Source organism: Thamnophis sirtalis, unplaced genomic scaffold (genome assembly GCF_051295495.1).
Source record: "Thamnophis sirtalis isolate CommonGarterSnake01/CBP01778 unplaced genomic scaffold, rThaSir2_p1.2 scaffold_4, whole genome shotgun sequence".
Lineage (NCBI taxonomy): Eukaryota > Metazoa > Chordata > Lepidosauria > Squamata > Natricidae > Thamnophis > Thamnophis sirtalis.
The window spans coordinates 24,780,579-24,801,627 of record NW_028261384.1 but is presented as its reverse complement, the minus strand read 5'-3'; the positions used below and the strand labels follow the sequence as shown (position 1 = coordinate 24,801,627).

The 21,049-nt window shown below is 37.7% G+C and overlaps 2 protein-coding genes across 2 annotated transcripts in view; both read left to right on the top strand.

Annotated features, from left to right (window-relative positions):
• Positions 1-1,201: 1,201 nt before the first annotated feature.
• On the top strand, positions 1,202-14,376 carry STEAP1 (STEAP family member 1). The gene is made up of 5 exons (XM_014076350.2): positions 1,202-1,294; positions 6,521-6,628; positions 9,034-9,543; positions 11,465-11,629; positions 12,533-14,376. The coding sequence occupies exons 2-5, from the start codon at positions 6,566-6,568 to the stop codon at positions 12,782-12,784; spliced, it is 990 nt and encodes a 329-aa protein (XP_013931825.1). The 5' UTR covers positions 1,202-1,294; positions 6,521-6,565; the 3' UTR covers positions 12,785-14,376.
• A 5,999-nt stretch (positions 14,377-20,375) lies between these two features.
• The window catches only part of STEAP2 (STEAP2 metalloreductase), a 33,505-nt gene continuing 32,831 nt past the window's right edge, over positions 20,376-21,049 (top strand). Inside the window, exon 1 of the mRNA XM_087712631.1 lies at positions 20,376-20,765. The gene's annotated coding sequence lies outside the window, so the exon portion shown is untranslated. The remainder of the gene's footprint in view (positions 20,766-21,049) is intronic.

Genomic DNA, 21,049 nt, shown 5'->3' with positions numbered 1-21,049 from the left:
AAAGAACAAGAAGCCATTCGGATAAGGACAGCTCAGAATAGAATAGAATGGTTCTGGATATGATATTGGCATCCTAAGAAGATATGTGTGCACTACTTGGACAACAATGCTGTGTGCTTATTCTGGACAAATTGGAGGAATTCCACAGCTGAACTAAACACATCGCAAAGATAGCTGCAACCCCACTCCCCATCCCATGGAGGAATGGAAAGACTAGTGGCATTGGCTGACAGAATGGTTGCCTGATTTCACTGGTTAAGTACTTAATAATGACACTGGCAGGCATAGTCATTGTTCTCTTAATCACCTGTTGTGCATTACAATGCCATCTGCTTTGCCACCCCACCTGTAAGCAAACTGAAGGGGAGGGGGTCTCCCAGTACAGGATATCCATGTTGGGTGAATCTTGGAAAATTAGATTATTTTCAGATTCAAAGTGGGGGGGATGATGGGCTGGATGCTAAGCAAGGTCATTGCACACAGTTGAAAGTAAATCAGGAAGACTGTAATTGGGATGTGTGTCTGGCAAGAACAAATAATGCTTATCAACAGGAAATATGCATGTGTAAAGCTTGTAGCAATTATGGGTAGTTAGAAAGTTGATAACAAGGATTAGACAACTTGCAGACCTCAGCTAAAAGTTAGCAATGGAGATGGTCTGCAGCAAATGAAATGTCTATTAGATAACTCCTGGGGCATTCATTAGCCAAGACTTAGGAATGGGACAGCTATAGACCAATAGAACAAATTGTAGCATTATTGCTAAAATGTTTATTAGAGGATATTTCTTATTATTTTACCTTGTCATGCCTTCTCCTTTAGTGAAAATGTATGAAGTTTTCTTAATCCGTTGTTCTTGGCCTTTTGACCAGGAACCCTTTTCCTTGGAATACTCCAATAAAAATCAATCAGAAAACCTGCACCTCGTTTCTGGCATCCATCATTGGCTTCGGCACTAGGCTCAGACCTGAATTGGGGAGAACAGAGAGGTTTGCTTATTACATCTGCATATTCTTCAAAGTTTGCCTTTCCCGCACATCGCCTCTTTTCATTTGATTAACGAGCTGGTTTTACATATCAATCAGCCAAGTCCTGCAGGCAGAAGAAAGGCGGGGCAGGCCCGGGGAAAAAAAATACAAACTAGGGATGGGAAGGCGGAGCTGGAAGGGGAGGGATGAAGCGACACGGCCGCATGTTGCGCAGGGTGGAGCTGAGCAGAGACGCCGGGCTGGCTGAAACGCTGCACCGGCTGAATCGTTCCGCCCGGATTCCCGGAGTTGAGGGGGAGAAAGTCGTAAGTTCAGAGCGGTCGGTTGCTGAATATTCCCCAGCACCAAAACAGAACCAAGTTTTGTCGGGCAGGCAGTCGAGTGAGAGAGCAGCCCATCCACACCTCCGTCGCTCAGCAAATATCACCGGGAGGTGGGGTGGGGGGGTGGGCTCGGTTATTAGTTAGAGAAGCTGTAAAAGACCCACACACTCACACACACACACCCCTCCTCCCTAGTGCAAACCTGAACACCCGAACAAAAGCAATATTGAGCAGGAATACATGACGGGGTCGCCCACGTCACAAGATCCCAAAGCCACAAGTTTCGCTGGAGAGTTTTAAGTGACCAAAAATTGTCCATTCTGAGCGGCAGCTCTTGAAAAGGGAAGCAAATTCGGAATATACTATGTGATGACATGCGGCTGGCTCTAACGGGATTTTTGGAAACAGGAAACCTAGAGTTCTAAGGAACTGTAAGAACCAGAAATATTTCTGCTCGGTGGGAACTTATAGAATCAATTTTATGTTATTATGTTATGCAACTGTTCAAACTATCCTTTTCACCACTGGGTATTCATCTGGGACTGTTTTCAGTTCTCCCCCCCCCTTTTTTTTGTGTGTGTGTGTGATAAGTTTTGGTTAGAGTTGGCAACTCTTAGAACCCTCTGGAGCCTGCTGGGTCATTTGAGTCACAGAAGACAATAAGTGGAGAATGAATTGAGAGTTGGTGTAAGTAGATTTGAATCTGTTAATTTTAGATGACGCTGGCATAGAAGCAAAGCACCGTCTATCGTGAGATCTCAGTACAGGAGCTGCCTGGCACCCTGCCTTTTGCAGCATCAGCAGGAAAAGGGGAGGAAAAGAACTGAAAGTGGCAGAGACAGTACTAGGGCAAAAAGGGAAAGGACTAAGAACATTTTTCCCTGCTTGCATTTGCTGTGCACAGCCACACGTTTTACACACTTTTTATATTGAGGTATCACAGAACTACCTTTGATATTTACAGCTCAGAGAATGACGCCCCAGCTCTTCCAAGCTTTGCTTAGCTAAATTAAGAGTTAAAAAGGACACATTTTTACTCTACCTTCTAGTACAGGGATATACAATCTTAGCAATATGGCTGACTGGGGAATTCTGGGAATTGAAGTTCACAGGCCTTAAAGTTGCCAAGGTTGGAACCTCTTGGTGCTCTCTGACCTTGATTGTTTTCTTGCAGATGTTTTGTTACTCCACTAGGTAGCATCTTCATTACTAAAAGGGAGTAGATTCATGGATTCACAGTTCAACTTTGAGCTACATATATTCCCATATATTGGCACCTCTACACATTCTCAAGTTCTTTGACAGGTAGTTAATATGCCAAGTTTTATGAAAGTCTGAGTGCAATAAAACAAGGTTGTGTAAACTACTTGTAAGAGTGTTAACAAGTAGTCCTTGACCATAATTGAGCTCAATATTTCTGTTGCCAAGCAAGGCAGTTCTTAACTAAGTTCTGCCTCATTTTATGACCTTTTTGCCACAATTGTTGAGCAGATCATTGTAGTTTTAAGTGAATCATGTGGTTGTTAAGCAAATCTGCCCTTCTCCATTGACTTTGCTTGTGAGAAGCCAGCCACGAAGGTCACAAATGATCACATGGAAATGCAACTGTCATAAATACATGCCAGTTGCCTGAATTTTGATCATGTGATAATGGGGATGCTGCATCAGTTGTAAGGGTGAAAAACAGTTAAAACTCACTTTTTTTCCAGTGCTGTTGTCACTTTGAACAGTCATTAAGCGAATGGTTGTAAGTCAAGGATTATCTGTGTGTGCATGATGGTGGCCAAAGTTGTACCAATGCAAAATACCCTGCTGGATGATTCCCACTGCCCTAAAACAAAGTTACATTCAGATAACTCTGGGTAGGATTTCAGTCTTGGGAATGGATACTCAGCAATGAGACCTCCTTGAGGTCTCGTTAACACTTTATTCTGCCTAAGTGTGTTTTGATAAACTTAGAACTATTGATTTAGGCATCAGGGTAAAGTCAATCACCCAAACCTTTCTATATTTTAAAAAGGGCTGCAGTTTTCTTTCTACAAATGTCTAGGTGACAGATATAAACTATTATGTAATCAGATCTCTAAGTGATAACCATGCTATTCATCCCCCTACATAAAAATTAAGTATGTAGCAGAGGCTAAAATAAATACAGGTAGTCATCAACTTACGACCACAATTGAGCCCAAAATGTATGCTGTTAAATGGGAAATTTAAGTGAGCTTTGCCCCATTTTACGACTTTCCTTGCCACATTTGTTAAGTGGATCACTGTATTTTTTAAATAAATAACATGGTGGTTAAGTGATTCTGGTTTCCACATTGACTTTGCTTGTCAGAAGGCAATTACATGTCTCCTGGACACTGCAACTCTCACAAATATGAATCAGTCATCAAGCATTCAAATGTAAATCATTATCATGGGGATGCAAAACATTTGCAAGTGTGAAAAATAGTCATGTCACTTTTTCAATGATGTTGTAACTTTTAACGGTCACTAAATGAACTGTTGTAAGTCAAGGACTACCTCTACTAAGGAGTTGCTGGAACAGCAAACTTTAATATCTTCACTTTTAGGATTTTTATTTAGTATTCAGTATTTGGAGATCAAGGACCTGGAAGTTATGAGAAACAGATATCGCCAAGGAAGTATAATTGAAAAGCAGTTAATAGTTGTAGTCTCTTCTCACAATAAACAGAATTGTAACTCTTTTAATTATATCAGTGGTTCCTAACCATTTTTGACCATGCCCCACCTAAGCATCTTCCTCACACGGATGAAACCTAAAAGGCCATTAACTTGGTTTAAACAAGGTTCAAATTGCCCCCATTAAAAATCAAATTGCCCCCCTGAGGGGCCTGGGCCCCATGTTGGGAACCACTGAATTATATGGTTTTTGCCATGCAATGTCAGCCTAGATATTGGGAAGGCCACAGTATTGATATTTCTGTAAAAGTCTGAATGATGCCCTGAAGTCATTGTTGTCTTGAGCCAAACAAACCAGGCTTCCTCTATAGAACATGGGGGCTTCTAACATTAGACATCATAAGGTTTTATAATATGAATAATTTATGACATGCAATAATCACCTCAATTAGAATTTTGGGGTAGTTATAACTGAAGATGTGGGGCAAAGATCTATTTATGTCATATCCAAGAAGCAAAGCTTACAAGTATCCTATTCCATGTTTTCATTTTTCTTTTCACCTTAGGAAAATATTCCCTTCACTCACAATAAAGAAATGTTTTCTTTGGATTTTTTTCTGGTTTTGTTTCCATTGTTTTCGGTGTAGGATGTAGATTAGCAATTCAGTATTATTTGACTTTGTGTTGGGTGCATAAAAATCAAATCCAAGTTGAATAATAAAGTAATGATTGAGGTTATCATAAAACCAGTCAGGTTTTGTACCAAAGTTAGATTATTTAAAAGGGAGATGATGGTGAACATCTGTGAATCTCAAAATCCATGTCAGAATTCAGTTTTGTTTATAAAAATATTCTCAGATTTCTATAAAAATAGTGGCAGGATTTTTCGATAAAATTGGAACATCAACATGATTTGAAAAGGAACTCAATCTTAGACATTAGGACAGCATCCAGTTCTGGTCACCACGATGTAAAAAAGATGTGGAGACTCTAGAAAGAGTGCAGAGAAGAGGAACAAATCTGATTAAAGGACTAGAGGCTAAAACTTATGAAGAATGGTTTCAGGAACTGGATAGTTTAATGAAAAGAAGGACTATGGGAGACATAACAGTCTTCCGATATCTCAGGGGCTGCCACAAAGAAGACAAGGTAAGACAAGAAGCAATGGGTGGAAACTAATCAAGGAGGGAAGCAACTTAGAACTAAGAAGAAATTTCCTGACAATTAGAACAATTAATCAGTGGAACAACTTGCCTCCAGAAGTTGTGAATGCTCCAACACTGGACTTTTTAAAGAAGACATTGAATATCCATTTGTCTGAAGTGGTGTAGTGTTTCCTGCCTAAGAAGGGAGTTGGACTAGAAGACTTTCAAGGTCCCTTCCAACTATGTTATTCTAAAATTAAAATGCTGAGTAGATTTTAGAAATATCTGAGTCAGACTAGTGATATTCTTGATTTAAATCTATCAAGTTCAAATATTAAAAATCCAAATTATTAGAAATTAGTAATTATAAATGACACCACATCATTGGTTTATAATGTTTTCTAATCCAAGGTTTTTTTTAATGTGATTATAAATACTTATTCTTTCATTTAGGTTAGCAAGAACATTTTGGCCTTCTCTTCTTTTATAAAAAAAAGATTTCTTAAAAGAAATATCTTTGATTGTTTATAAATTTTTAGGATTTTTTAGGATTTTATTGAGCATTTATATGCCGCCCTTTTCCCTGAGGGGACTCAGGGCGGCTTACAACAATGGGGGGAAGGGAGTGCAAGACAAGACTTAAAAAGAAAAAGAAACGTGAATAAAAGAAATTAACCATAAAAACACAATATTCACTCAACATTCGGGCGGGGTGAGAGTAATCCTATCCCCAGGCCTGACGGGATAGCCAGATCTTGAGGGCTGTGCGGAAGGCCTGGACTGTGGTGAGGGTACGGATCTCCACGGGGAGGTTGATCCATAGTGTTGGAGCTGCAACTGAGAAGGCTCTCCTCCGCGTAGTCACCAGTCGGCACTGACTGGCGGATGGAGTTCGGAGGAGGCCTACTCTGTGCGATCTGATGGGACGCAGGGAGGTGATTGGCAGGAGGCGGTCTCTCAAATAGCCAGATCCACTACCATGGAGCGCTTTATAGGTGGTAAGTAAGACCTTGAAGTGCACCCGACGATCAACAGGTAGCCAGCGCAGCTCACGGAGGATCGGTGTTATATGGGCGAACCGTGGTGCGCCCATGATCACTCGCGCGGCCGCGTTCTGAACTAGCTAAAGTCTCCGGATGCTCTTCAAGGGCAGCCCCATGTAGAGCACATTGCAGTATTCCAGCCTAGAGATCACAAGGGCTCGAGTGACTGTTGTGAGAGCCTCCCGGTTCAGGTAGGGCCGCAACTGGCGCACCAGGCGAACCTGGGCAAATGCCCCCCTGGTCACAGCCGACAAATGGTGGTCAAAACTCAGCTGTGGATCCAGGAGGACTCCCAAGTTGCGGACCCTATTTCACTAATACCATCTTTTTTTTAATGCAAATAAGTAACAAAAAACTCCTGAAATTGTTTTCAGACATCCAGTAACTATATACAGAACCTCAGTCATTGGTTGAAGAATATGGATCAAGATGAAAATCAGAAAATGAACTCTGAAATTACACAGGTGGTTTTCAACAAAGCGGTAATTTTTGTATTTTTGTAATCTGTTCTAAATTGTCCTTGGATGGTACTTTGGTGCCCCATCTGCATTTTTTTCTGAGGGGTAGCAGTAGATACAGCACTTAATTATCAATAATGGTGAATAATGGTAAATAAGCAAGAGTTTTTTTTATTTCAAATGGACACACAGTAGAAACCAAGATATCTACATCAAGTTTCTAAAACTACAAGAAAACAGACTCAGAAGGAACCTTAAAAGGGCTATGATGTCAGTTCACTACAATGCCAAAAACACATTCATAGACATGGGATCAGGATGTGGTCAGAAGAAACCTATTGCTTAATTGTGGGTGTTAATTTTTGTATATAGTTCTGGTTGCTGGATCTGACAAGCATGAAACATATATTCCTCATTTGTAGAATGGCTCAGGGCTCAATGCTATCTTCTCTCCTACTGAATATCTATATGAAACAACTGGAGAAGTCATCCATTGGCTTGGAGTCCAGTATCATCAATATGTACGTGATACCTAACATCTTGATCCTGGATGGACCAAGTGACTCTGTCAGTGCCTTGTCCCAATGTCTGGAAGCTGTGAGTCCAGATGATGAGCAACAGATTCAGATTCAATTGTGCCAAGATTGAGTGGCTTTGTATTTTGACTCCCCCCTTCCCGCTTATCTAAGAATTTTCTTTAAACTTCTCTACTTTTGACTGGTGCACAATCTGGTGTTCTTCTGGGACTCACAGTTCCTGGGGCAAAGAGCAGATGCTGTATCCAAGACAGTTTTTTTCATACTTCCATCTATCATGCAAGTGACAGACATTCCTGGAATTATAGGGCCTCCAGATGATGCATGCCGTAGTTCTTATGTAGTTGGACTCTCCTTGAAGACTACTCAAAAGCTGATTCAGAATGCAGTAGTATGGGCAATGGGCAATCCTAAATATGCCCATGTAGCACCACTACAGAATAAGTTGCATTGATTTCCAGTGAGCTTCCAGATGCAATTCAATGTGCCGGCTATAATCCATAAAGCCTTTAATGGTATAAGACCAGATTATTTCTTCCATTGTTTCTGTCCATCCAGTAAAACCAGGTAATATTGGTACATTTCAATTTTCTTTAATCAAACAATGGTACCTGACAGGACCTAGGAAGCATGCTTTCTCTGTTGAATAATATCCCTCCAGAGATCTGATAGTGTTCCAGAAGTCTTTAAATATTTGCCTATTTTCCCTATCCTTGTGGTAGGATGCCTTGGAGTCTTTATTACTTGAGGGCGGGGGATATTAATGTCTATACTGTGATATGTCTGTATGTATGTGGTCTTTTTTTCCTTTTTTATTGGTTCACTATTCTTTAAAATGTGCAAGTTGCTCAGAGACATTCTGGTATTATTTCACAGGATATAATGTTCCCCAGAAAAGGTTTCTGGTGCAGTGATTTACTTTGTTCAAAAGGTTCTTGTTTGTTTTTTAACACATTGGGTTCTTTATTTATATTCCCGTGATAATGTAGGAAATGTGCTTTGGGCTTTCTGGCAAAGCTATGCATTAAAACCTACTAGCTGAATTAATATTATTAACATAAAAATGCATCCTTGAATAAAATATTTAAGATGTTGTAAGAGTGTAAAAGCATTGACTTTCCCATTCAGTGCAGTAAGTTATATGGAATTTAGAAACAATTATTAATATAAAGAACCCCTTAATTAACATTAAAGTTGTCTTGTTGAATTTAAATGGCCTGTGAGAAGAGATGACATTTAGTCTACAAGTGTCGCTATAATTTTAGGTTAACATATTGCAATAAAGAAGAAAGTACACTACATTTATTCTGCATTTTTTGGAACCTAAAATTCAACCACATTCACATCTGTCTTTAAGAAAAACATGGTTCTTCTATCTTAATCAAGGTAATTTTAGCTATATTGTTAGAGAAACAAAACTTTAGTGAGTAAAGAATATTAGTTTCAAATATCATAAAATACTTTCCAATATAGGATTTCATTTTGAAATGATTTTGTAAGCTATAGCTTTATTCCCATAAAAATCTATATTCGTCTTAAGAGCTTTACATTACTAAACCAACTTCAAAGATCATAAAACAATGCAATTTTAAGATCTTCAGATCTCTGCATTAGTTAAAATGTTTTCCCACTAATTCAAAAATTCGCAAAATATTGTGAGAAAACATTATATAGAAGTACCAGCTTCCCGAAAGTTACACATGACTAAGCTAATGAAATACAACCTCAGATTATACAAATTCCTGTAACCTAAAATCTGAGGCTTAGAGAAATTTCAGATGGAAGGAATCTTATGTTGGCACTAATGTACAAAGAAAAACAATGCACGCATCTACTATTGCTAGTAATACTGAATCATTCTATAGGCTTATGTGTACCTTTTGTTCTTTTCAGCTAATGGATTTACAAGCTCCTGGCGTTCCTGAAGAAATGTTCTCTCGCATGCATCAAAGGACCTACACAGATGAGTTTGAGTCTCCTCCCAATAAATACTGCGAATATGATATTTTTCCTAAATGGCATTTACCAGTGAAAACAGCATTAATACTTTCTTTGTTTATATTTATTTATACTTTCCTAAGGGACATCATCCATCCCTTTGTCACCGCTCAAGAAAATGTATTTTATAAAATTCCAATCTTGGTGATAAACAAAGTCTTACCGGTGGTATCAATTACTCTTCTGGCCTTGGTTTATTTACCTGGGATATTAGCTGCAGGTTTCCAATTCTATTATGGAACTAAGTATAGACGTTTTCCACAATGGTTAGACAGATGGATGTTATCAAGAAAACAATTTGGGCTTCTTAGCTTCTTTTTTGGTTCCATGCATGCCTGTTACAGTTTGTGCTATCCACTGAGGAGATCCTACAGATACAAACTCTTAAACTGGGCGTATCAACAGGTATGTATTATTACAGTTTAACTACATAAACAAATGCACCCACGTGTGCATTTATGGTGATCTAGTCTCTAATGGGTAATGTTGAAAAAATGGATTCAGTGAAGAAAAGAAAGGCTTCTAATTCTGTACATGCTTCATCACAATAGGCTCCATTAATTCCATTGGATTATTCTTATATATATAGATACATACTATGCTATTTTACGTATTCCCAACAACTTGAGAATTGTTGTTGAATTGAGGTTGGGAATTGGGCTTTTTACCCAATGAAGGCAACTTAGTAGAACCTGTCAAGAACAGTAGCTGAGAGTTGTTGTTTTTTTGCACACTGAAAATCATTGACACAAAACATTGCTAGAAATCTTAAATGGTTTTGCCCAAAGTATATAATGCAAAACGTTTTGTCAAAGCGATGTGAAGGGGAAAAAAATCCTATCTCCCATGCTAACTTTTTGATCATTTGTTATTTGGGCACGTCAATTACAGGTAGTCCTAAATGATTTACAACAGTTCAGTTAGTGACTGTTCAAAGTTACAACGGCACTGAAAAAAGTGACGGGAACATTTTTCACACCACTTTTGTAACAGCCCCACAATTATGTGACCAAAATTCAGATGCTTGGCAATTAGTTCATACTTATGACCATTGCTGTGCCTCAAGGTCATATGATTACCTTTTGTAACCTTTTGACAAATAAAATCAATGGGGAAGCCAGATTAACAACTATGTTACTAACGTATCAACTGTAGTGATTTACTTAACAACTGCAGCAAGAAAGGTCATAGAATGGGGCAAAATTCACTTTAAAATGTCTCACTTAACAACAGAAATTTTGGGCTCAATTGTACTCTAAAGGACTACCTGTATAATAGAACTTTTTGTAAAACATTTTGATTCAGGAACTGTCCTAGCAGATTAATAGTGGTTGCCAAGAGAACCTCCCTTGATTAGTCACTTAAAATATTATTCCTTAATGCACTACCTGTCACAATAGTCAAAGGTTGTATTTAGCTTGAGAAGGAATTCTGTTTGTCAGCAAATAAAGGGAGTCATGCTGGGAAAATCAAGTTAACAAGGAATTGGAACTAATCTTCTTAGGGAGTTAAAACTTTGCTGAAGTAAGTAAATATTCAGTCTAATTGACTTTGCTTTGGTGTAGGCTGATGCAATTTCTGTTTGTCATTGGTATAAACAACAGGATAATTTAAATATGGATATAACTTAATTTGGTACACAAAGCTGAGAAAATGCAGCAGCTGACTCCTATTTTGTTTAAGTTTGTTGTTAAACAATACAGAGGTGGTCTTGTTTACACATATATATTTATTTTTTTCTCCCTAATCCCACTGCAATTCCTGATCCATGTGTACTTTTACACGGGGAAACTCCAGGGTTGTCTGAGATGTAACCACTGCTTATATTTCAATCACAGAAATGACAATAGGCTGTCATTCCATTTAATCTGATTTCTAGAGGGCAGTGGTTAATGTACTTATCTTTGCTATTGATTCTCAAATGTGAATGGGTGCGCACTTCGCTTGTGCGCCACTTTTGCACATGTGCGGAACCTGCCATGAACAGAGCATCAAAAACATGTCCAAGCAGGTGGGCGGAGCCTGCTACCAAGCTCACCTGCAAAGGTAAGAAGAACAGCTGGGGGGGGTGAATCTGCTGTGCAACGCAATTTAGATTAGCTAGAAAGCAGGAAATCCAGCTGATTGTCAGAAATAACCCAAACCGGTAGGATTTTTTTTACTACCAGTTGGGTCGAACAGCTCCAAACCGGTAGCATTTCACCCCTGCTAGAGAGTTATCTATACAATCCCCAAAATCTTTACAACTAGAATTGAATGTTAAGCATATGTAGGCTGTCAAGGTGCCCTTCTGGGATTTTTTCCAACCGTAATATTATTTCCACAGGTACAGAAAAAAAAGGAAAATGCCTGGATTGAACATGATGTCTGGAGAATGGAGATTTATGTATCTCTAGGAATTCTGGCACTTGCTTTGCTGGCTCTGCTGGCAGTAACATCAATTCCATCTGTCAGCTATTCATTGACTTGGAGAGAGTTTCATTATATTCAGGTATATGGACGGACAGATGGATTATTACAAAGGATTGTTTAGTAGCAGGGCATGAACTTGGGTGTTACAAGCCTGATGTTCAATCTCTGCTATAACCAGTTGAAATGATGAAATAATGATGGGATGCATGAAAGAGAGAGATACCTGTAAACTTAGTCCCATTTTCCCATCTCAATTGATTTCAACTCTGCTTGTTGATATATAATTCATGGAACTGTTATGAGAAAGAGAGGCTCTTTGGTTGAAAAATATTTCCTTTTACTTTAGAACTGTGTTTCTCAACCTTGGCAACTTGAAGATGTCCGGACTTCAATTCTCAGAATTCCCCAGCCAGCGAATGCTGGCTGGGGAATTCTGGGAGTTGAAGTCCGGACATCTTCAAATTGCCAAGGTTGAGAAACACTGCTTTAGAATGGTATTACACTCTTCACATTCAGATAATAAAATATTTATTTATTAGTATTCTACACCACTGTTGCAGAATTTCATACATTTTACATAATATGTCTTAAAAAGTCCAGATATGGAGACCCTGATCATTTTAAACTACATATTAATATTTTACTGACTAATGTTTTGGAACTAATAGATATTAAGAACAACAAAAAGTATTCATCAATTTCTTGTAGAATTTTAAAACATTTAAGATTATCAACTTTTGAACCAATTCTTTTAGCTTTCGTTTTGACACAGTTTTGATTCCTGCAGTCAGAAGCAAATGAACATTTATTTCCATGCCTGCTGGTTCGCGATATCAAGTTGCTCTTAATCCCCATGAATAGACTAAGCTGTTCTTTTTACCCTTGTCAACTGATACTCCTAAATATATGTATCTAGCAGGTACTGTGAATTATATTTAATATTAATTAACACTAATTAAAATTTCTTCTTTTTTTTCCCTAGAGCAAGATGGGATATTTAGCGTTGCTGCTTTGTACTATTCATGCACTAGTATTTGCATGGGATAAATGGATTGATCTACACCAGTACTTATGGTATACTCCACCCACATTTATAATAGCAGTTATTCTTCCAATTGTAGTTCTGACTTGTAAAGCTATCCTGATGTTCCCATGCTTTAGGAAGAGACTACAAAAGATCAGGTCTGGTTGTGCTGTTGTGGCAAATGAGACACAGATTACTTCCAAGCTGTAGATTCACTGAGCTTTTCCAAATCATAAACAAAACAATTGGTACATATAGTTGCAGTTCTCTTAGTTCAAGTACATGAAGTAAACCTCATTAGACTTGTTGAGGTTTACGTCTGAATATGGTTATCTAGGATCAAATTACACAATGAAAAAATCCGTATTTTTTGGAGTACAAGACGCACCTTTTCCCCTCAAAAAAGTGGCTGAAAATCTGGGTGCATCTTATACACTGAATAAGCATTTTTTTGCCTCCCGAAACCCTGCCCCTTCCCCAAAATGGCCATGTATAACTTTAGGAGACCTTCTGGGAGCTGGGGGGGGGGCAGAAATGAGCAAAAACAACCCGTTTTTTGTCCCCCCCCAAAAAACAATTTTGTCCCCATCCCACCCCCAGGAGCACTCTACAAGCCTCCTAAAAGCTATTCATGCCCTTTTTTAAAAGGGGGGGGAGCCATTTTTGCAAAAAACAGGCCGTTTTTGGGAGGTTTGCACAGTGCAAAAACTTTTTTTTTCACATTTGCCTCTTCAAAACCTTGGTGCGTCTTATACTCCAAAAGAGATTGTCCCTCTGATTGAATTATAAAAATTCTATATATGAATTCTTTAAAAATCCCAAATTTTCAATTTCTTATTCAGAAACTTCTTCAGGAATATTGTGTACCTATAATAGTTATGTACTTGAAATATGCCTTGTATTGCAATCTAAAACATGCAGGACAATATGTACGCTAAAAAGTATAACACTAACAATGGGCTGTCCTTGCCTCAATGTAACAGTGATTGAAATTTAATAGGATACAATACGTTCTTTTGCCCACAAACATCATGTTCTACTCTCCCTCAATCTCTCATTACACATACAAAATCCCATTTTAAAAAAATCAAAGATTTGTACAGTCACCTGAGTGCATGTACAGATCAACTAATGCAGCCAACTTATATAAAATACTTTTTAAAACATAAATCTCTTTGTATGAGATGTCACTACGTTGGACTAGGGAATATAGTACATGAATTCAGTTGTCAGATAATAGGTGCGTAGTCTGATTAAAAGCAGAACTGGAAAAAAGATGACTTTATCCACCAGCATTTGATCTAACTTATTATTTTATACCTGGAGATTTTGAGACAATGTGCATACTTGGAAAAAGAGATGCATGAATGTTAAGAGTCTTGTTTGTTAAAGCCACTTTAGGTTTGGTATGTTTGGCATATTCAGTTATATAATTCTTTGAGCACTACTGGTTATGGTAGTTTGCTAATCCAAGAACCAAATAACTGCAGAAAATGCAGTTTTGGTCCTAACAATATAGTTTAACTTATGATTGAAAGAAGTTTGGGCATGGATTGATCTGGAACTTTCCAATTTCTATGTGTTTTGGGAGGAATGATTTCCATCTGTGCAAAGTTGAGGTCTAATTAATAGGGACGATTCTGAAGTCTGGAGAATATCCTCATTTTCTTTTCATTGAGTGTATGTTCTTAAAATTATATTGAGAATTGAATAATGTAAATATAAATTTATGTAAAAGTAGTTTTTGTATACTTTTTGTAAGAATGTATGCAGTATAATAAAACTTTCTTACATTTTTTCAACCTTCATATTCCAGTGATTTTATGTTAAATAGAAGTTAAGTGATTGTTCTACAGTAGTCTTTTAAGAAAAGATATGGAGTAGGTAGTTTGTATCCAGAGGGAAATAAACAGGAAACAATTTTCTCTCTGAAAATCTCATCATGTGAATCTAACACAGGAGTACTGAATAAAAATAATGTATAAGGTACCATAATTTTTCATGACAATAATACCAATAAAACAGTGGTGGACTTAAATTAACCATGAAACAAGTTATCATCTACAATACATATCCATTAAAGGAGATCTGTAGGCAGAAACAATTGTGTGGTTGTGATTTCTTCACCGATCGGAAGTGAATAAGTAATACAAGTATATCTGGATACATTTTACATCTAATGGGATCTCCATTTATACTACAGGGTGTGGATGTAGTGAACTCTACTTTGACCAAGCAAGTAGAAAATACATTAGCAACTCTTGCTAATTACAAGGTGTACATACAACGTTCCCTCTTGACATAATCAATCAATACATAACAAATGGATCATTTACTACGGCTAAATACAATATAAAATCTAACATCTGCAATGGCACTGCTGGAGTATATAGTTGCTTTCTCTCCAGGAAAATTTTCTCAACATTAAATTTGAATTTGTACATTTCATTTATTTCGATGAGATTTATTCTTTAACAAGTATCGATAGTGCATTTCTGGTTCAACTTCCAAAATACAAAGAAGGTGGAGTGTCAAAACAAGCTGAAAGGTGGTTTTATTGCATTAGTAACACTAATAGTTGTAGAAGAAGCCTTCTGGAAAAAAATTGCAGTGACCAAGTCTGGGCTACTAAAATCCAATTGATCATGAAATGGCAACAAATCAACTTTTGTGTAGACTTACAAAAATCCTTATCAATTTGAGCATACAGTTTTCATAGATATGAGTTGTTACAATAAGCCATACACATTGATATCCACAAAATATCTAATATTACATATCATCCTTTCTAAATTTCATTGCTATTTATCACACAATATTTTTTTTCCGTGTTCAATTAGGGAAAATATAAAACAAGTAATGAACAGTAGTTCACAAAATCTACGAATGATAAGAACTCTGCAACCTATACCCAGTTTCATGGTAGCAAACAAATGGAAAAATATACATGAGTAACATAGGATTGCTTGTAAATCTTATCAAAGCACAATAAAATGCATAGCTATTGAAAACTTCGTCTCTATGTATAATGAGACTTCTAAATGAGATAACATTTGTAGAATCAGTTTTTAAAGCACCATCAAATTTTCCTTCTGTTTGCTGGATTTGTTTTGTAATTTGCAGTAAACTAGACTTGTAGCAGTTTAGTTAATTACAGCAGAACATTCCTTGCATATATGGTCAATAACAAGCTTTATTTCATTTAGTGAGATTTATTCTCATCAAATAAGCAAATACAGAATTTCAATGTGCATTTATTTACTTTCTGCCAAAATATTAGATAAAAATTACTGAGATAAATGAGATAACAAAAATGACATTAAAAGAGGGTATTAAAGACCTTGGTTAAAGGCTAATAGATCAAATGCCTATGAGAGATAATAGTAGAAGGTGAAAGGTAACCTAGTTTACCTTTCTTTTGTGTGTTAATCAATGCTGCTATGAAGTTGTTTTCCACAACTTTCAAAAGTATTGGCATCACCTTGCCTGCCTCTGATGCTGATGCTTCTAATTATTATTATTATGGTTGGCTACACCACCAGATATTTGGACTGAATTTAGCATTCTAATCCGCCTATTGAATCCTTCCTAAAAAACTGGGATAGGCAGATGTTATTTGATGAGGTTAAATCACAGAGTATAAGTTGTTCCAAGTAAAATTGCCTTTGCAATTGACTGATGGTGCTTTTGTCAATGCCAATAATAGTCCTCCAAATATTTTTGGATTGCATTAATATGGCTATTATATTGACAGTATCTTTTCTTTCTTTTTCTACAACTGCTCTACTTCTAGATCTTATATTTTGTGATTCTCTCCAGTTCTTTCTCTTTTATTCTCCTGTCTCAAGGTACTGCAACATCCACTATCCAAATTTTATTTTCTTTCTTCTCATCAGTCGTTATACTGTTATGAAGTATAACATAACACTTAAGAATGTTATATGTCAGGTGATTGTATGTTTGAATTATTGTTATTGTTGTTATTTATAGATGAGAATTAGATTAATAATTCAGACACATAGGACATCTAAGAACAACTATACATATTTGGGATCAAAATAACAATATATTTCAGTACTGTATGAGAATAAAAAATAATATTCAGTTAGTAAATTGTCTTAAATGAAAAACACTAACAGTGGCAAATTTACCATGTCACATTTTAAATTAATTGTGCTGTTTTTATCTTTGTGATAAATATTAAGTCACCATTCACAATTACACAAATTTGTATAATTTTAATATGTGGGAATCATAAAATTGCCAGCTAAATGGGGGAGAAGTGTCAAAAAAATCAAGCCAAAGTATTTCAACTATGCAATTAAACCTCACTTCTTTGTACATACATAGCATAACACATAAAATGGTCTGTGGCTTTGGGTAATCATAGCCACCCTTTTAAAAATTTTTGCCCCACCTATAGACATTCCTAGCCAAATGTATAAGAGAAACCTATAAGCAGGGTGTTACTATAATTTTGCTTCCTACTTGTTCTCCAGCAATTTCAGAGTAATAAATAGGATGAATTAGTTCAAATTTGAAATCAGAACATTAAATAGATGGGAAATTGTTAGCCTAACATGCATTCACAAAAGCAGTAGCAACGAATTAGATAAGAGAAATACTAAAGTTCAGAAAGATTATATACAAGAGGGCATAAGAAGCAACTATTTACAGAGAATAAAATTTGAAATACAAGAACACAAGTGAGCAGTCAGACGAGGAGACCCAAATAGCCTCACACTGCAAAGAACAAGGATACACATTCACTTTTGCAGTTACTAAGATTGTTGGACGAGCAGGAACAAAAACAGCCAGGGCAGTGATTGAAACCTGGCGAACATCAGTTAACAAGAGTCCTGATTTGCCACCAGCCTATCAAGTACTTAGAAATGAGGGCTGGCCCCACAAACAAATGACAGCTAATAAAAGCCAGTTATTAACACACCCCAACCAACATCTAAAAAGCCACATATAACAGGCACATTGGCACATCTGTGAAAACTGGAATTTGAAAGTTTCTAGTTTTCCCCACACAAATGAAAGTCCCAAGTCCTTGCCCATCATCCACAAGTCCACCACATGGCCCAATCAGGCACCACCCCAATTGGAGATGCCTCCCAGTCATGCCTTTCCAGGTGCAGGGCAAGATATCCTTGATTCTCTGAAAAAGGAATATTATGACTATATATCTCCTGTACTCCATATAATCTCTCATTTTCCTGCAGCATTAAATGTGGCAGGCCAGAAGGCCTAATGTTTCTTAATTTTAAAATCCTAAAAATCCCTATGTAAGTTGTTTTAAAAAACCCTTCTTGGGATGGATTAAATTTCAATATTATAAAGGAGAACATTTTCTTTCTGTTTTCTCCATTCGTGTAATTTAAAATTTTCTGATCTCCTCAGAGATGATGCTCCATACCATGTGTCCTTTTCTAACAGTACTGCATTGTTTCTTAGATGATTAGAACACCCGTGTTTTGAGTGTAGCTTCCCAAAATTTGTTTAGTTAAACCTTCTTTCCTATTTAAGCAATTACTTATAAATATATGATGTTTATTTATTTATTGGAATTTGTCAAACAAAAACTAGAACAAGAATAAGAGATAAAAAATATGACAGGAATGATAGACACTTATGCACGCCCCCTCTACTGACCACTTAAGTATGATGTAAGGTCCCTGAAAGTCAATTTGTGACTGAAACTGTGAAAATTTGTAGCTGAGACAACTGAATCAGGTAGGGCATTCCAGACTTTGACAACTATTACTACACAAAAACATATTTTTAACAGTCAAGTTTAAGACGATTTACATTGAGTTTAAAACGGTTATTCATGTGCGTATTATTGCAATTAAAACAGAAAAAGTCATTTACAGGTAAAACATTATTACATATAACTTTGTATGCGGTACCTAGGTCTTACCGCAAGCTTCCAAGTCAGTGTTTCTCAACCTTGGCGACTTTCAGTCCTGTGGACTTCAACTCCCAGAATTCCCCCAGCCAGCTATGCTATGCTGGCTGGGGGATTCTGGGAGTTGAAGTCCAAAGGACTGAAAGTCGCCAAGGTTGAGAAACACTGTTCTAAGTTATCCAAACTGAGAATTTGGAGCCTAGTAGCATAAGGAATTCTATTGTGTACAGAAGAGTGCAAAACTTTTCTCGGAAATACTTCTGAACCTGCTCAATTGTACTGATGTCAGATATATGGTGGAGATCCCAAATAGTTGAACAATACTCTAAAAGTGGTCTAGCATAAGCATAAATTATAGTTACATAACTTCAGAATGTTGAAAAATAATTCTCCCACCTGTCAAACAAATTACATAAGCACATATATTAGGCTTGTGCAAATCACTTAACAAGGAACTCTGTAATGGAAGTGCCGCACTGGATCTGCTGCTTGATGTCAAAAGGTTTGCTTGTACCTAATAAATGCACTAAGAGGAGATAGATTGCAAGCAATTTTGGTTTTTATGCCTCTCCTATTGATCACTACCTCCAAATTTGTCATTTTCACAGAAGCTGCATGCAGAATTAAGTTTTTACTGAGCTATCCATCATAATCTCAAAACTCTTTTCTTGAGTAGTCATGTAAGTAGGCTATTAGAAAAGCATCAATAAATGGTATTCCCTGGTAGAAATTCTACCTGTAAGGGCAGTCCTGGAAGAACAAAATTACATGGAACCATATGCTAACTGAAAATATTACCATTGCCTCAGACATTGCTAAATTTATATAATCAAAGCCCCTCAGCATTTCCACCTTTTCAGGGAAAGGAAGGGAAATGAATTATTGATCAGTAACATACCACTAGAATTCTAATTCTGATTGTATGGCTAACTCTAATTAGAACTTTTATTTTGCAGCTGAAGGCAACAAATTAAAGTTATGTTGTTTTCCCGCCATCATCTTTCTCCAGTTACAATACTCATTCCAACCTTCTGTTCGCATACTAAAGTTATTTAACATGAGTTTGTAAGAAGCAACTAATTTGGAGAAAAGACAATCCTCATTTAGCAATCACGATTGAGATTGGCAACTATGCCATCATTAAGAAAAGTGGTTGCTAAGTGAAACCACAACTGTGCTTATAATCTTATTTTAGCTTTCCTTTGTTTAGAGATTTCAGGGTCATAAAATTTTTCCTAAAGTTACTTTTTCAACACCCTTCTAACAATGTTCACTAAATGAGGACTACCTGTAATTATTATAGTAGTAGAACTTGTAGTAGTAGCCTCAGTGCTACTATGCGCTAAAAACCATTCCCTCAGCTATTTAAAACTCGAACAAAAAGACCTTTGAGAACATTTCCACAAACGTCCTTTTGATCACTATAAAACTCAGGGTAAAGGGTATTTACAAGACCAATTACTACAGCTATACATGATCTCCTTTTATTAAACAAGGTCACCAAACATGAATTTTTACATATACATGCAAGCAATTTAACCTTTGGCATCACATTTGCAATGCCTGGGGTGGGGGAAAGGCTGGTTAAAATGCTGAGTCATGATCATAGCCCAATACCCACAGGGCTACTTTAGGATTATTTTATACAGATAGATAGGTAAGTAAATAGTCAGGGAAGTAAGATAGGATTACACAATATGTCAAAACTATGTCACCTTATCTTCTAAATGTTTGCTTTTATTCTGTAATTCTGCATCTAGGGACAGAAACACCCAGGACAGAAGGGAAAAAAAGCTCCTGGACTATTTGGGAGTTTTGTTTGTTTGTTTTTTCTGTTAACAGCAGCAACCTAGACTCTTCTCGGTCTTCCTGAGCGCGCAAGAGCAGAGCGCCTGTAGGGCCTGTTCAATGTCCCCCTCCGCACGCGCGCTTCCATCCTCGGGTGGAAGTCGCCCGCTGCAGTTCGCGCCGTCTTCCGTGGGTGAGACTGCACGCGCGTAAGTGGCGGCTGCTTTGCGCCCCCCCCCCCACGCTTCTCCACGGTGACCCATACTCCGCTGCCGTTTCCTCCGCCCTCTATCAGTGCCCTGCTCAAGGACGAAGCGGGCTGCCCACTCGGCCTCCGCTCGCCTGTGTCACCCGTCTCCCCTACGACAGAGTCGACGAAGCGACGAAAGAAGCGCGTCTTTTCCTCTTGGCTGGAAGCTGCCGCAGCAAGCTGAAGATTGGAGAGAGCAAAGAGAGAGCGGTGGGCAGCGGCGCGGGCGATGAAGTGAGGTGAGCAATAAAGAAAGAGCAACCAAAGCTGAGATGCATTCATTAAGTAACACCACGCAGAGCCAAGAGGAAAAACAGCGGAGAAGCTGAGTCTCTCGCGGGTTTACCTACACCCCCCCCCCGTGATTGTTTTCCCCCATAGTAGTCCCTTCTGAAAATAAGAGCAGAGAGCAGGGAAATCCTGGTCGGTGGGGTGGGGGGGAGCACAGGGAGCATAGAGAGAGCTAGCTTTGCTGGAGCTGGAGCTGAAGCTGAAGCATTGATTTCTATTTAACTTGGCCCAG

What these genes read in the sequence shown, in the direction of transcription:
- STEAP1 (XM_014076350.2), top strand. Translation starts at nt 6,566, where the DNA reads ATGGATCAAGATGAAAATCAGAAAATGAACTCTGAAATTACACAGGTG. An exon ending in AGGTGGTTTTCAACAAAGCG is followed by an intron (nt 6,629 to 9,033) that starts GTAATTTTTGTA and finishes TGTTCTTTTCAG; the next exon opens with CTAATGGATTTACAAGCTCC. An exon ending in GAGAGTTTCATTATATTCAG is followed by an intron (nt 11,630 to 12,532) that starts GTATATGGACGG and finishes TTTTTTCCCTAG; the next exon opens with AGCAAGATGGGATATTTAGC.